Source organism: Penaeus monodon, chromosome 15 (assembly GCF_015228065.2).
Source record: "Penaeus monodon isolate SGIC_2016 chromosome 15, NSTDA_Pmon_1, whole genome shotgun sequence".
Classification (NCBI taxonomy): Eukaryota; Metazoa; Arthropoda; class Malacostraca; order Decapoda; family Penaeidae; genus Penaeus; species Penaeus monodon.
In genome coordinates this window covers 26,001,489-26,002,091 of record NC_051400.1, presented here as the reverse complement: position 1 = coordinate 26,002,091, position 603 = coordinate 26,001,489, and the positions used below count along the sequence as shown (strand labels likewise).

Here is a 603-nt window from a genome sequence, read left to right as displayed (position 1 = left end):
ATTGGAATCAGATACTATTTTTACGCTTACAAATTACATAAACACAAAAAGCATTGTATTTGACATACTGGCCTCTTAGAATAATAGCAATAATGATAAATCAATAAAAATATTCAATTTTTTAAAAGTTCTAAAATGCATGAACATCGACGTGTATATAACGTGTTCACAAAAATGACCCAATATCTGGGTTAAATATATCCCATGACTTTTTTATCCATACATCTGTCCTAGCATAATTACGCCACTATCAAATAATGCCACCAGTAATGATAATAATAATGACAATCAAAGAGTGCCAATGCCAACAACAGCACCCCCCCCCCTACCTTCTCCGCCTCGAGGGCCTGACGAGCGAGCGACAGGTGTAGGAGCTCCTGCTTGACCGCCGCCGACCCCCCGTCCTTATTTTCCGAACTCCTTGGGGCATGGCTGCTCCTCGACGCAGGGTCCAGCTCCTGGAACGAGAAGGGAAGCTAGGGGGAGCTCTTGGACCGGGCGGCTGTGGGTTTAGTGTTATCATTATGTGTCTTTGATGTTTTTAGGTCGGCATTCCGCTGCTGATAAGGGCGTGTCATAAAATATTAGCACGTATTTCATGAA

The 603-nt window shown here is 43.0% G+C and overlaps 1 protein-coding gene across 1 annotated transcript in view; it reads right to left on the bottom strand.

Annotated features, from left to right (window-relative positions):
- LOC119582282 overlaps window positions 1-603 on the bottom strand; it is a gene marked incomplete in the record, with an annotated part of 24,829 nt that overhangs the window by 6,771 nt on the left and 17,455 nt on the right. Inside the window, 1 exon segment of the mRNA XM_037930499.1 lies at window positions 330-458. Coding sequence (XP_037786427.1) covers window positions 330-458 — 129 coding nt within the window.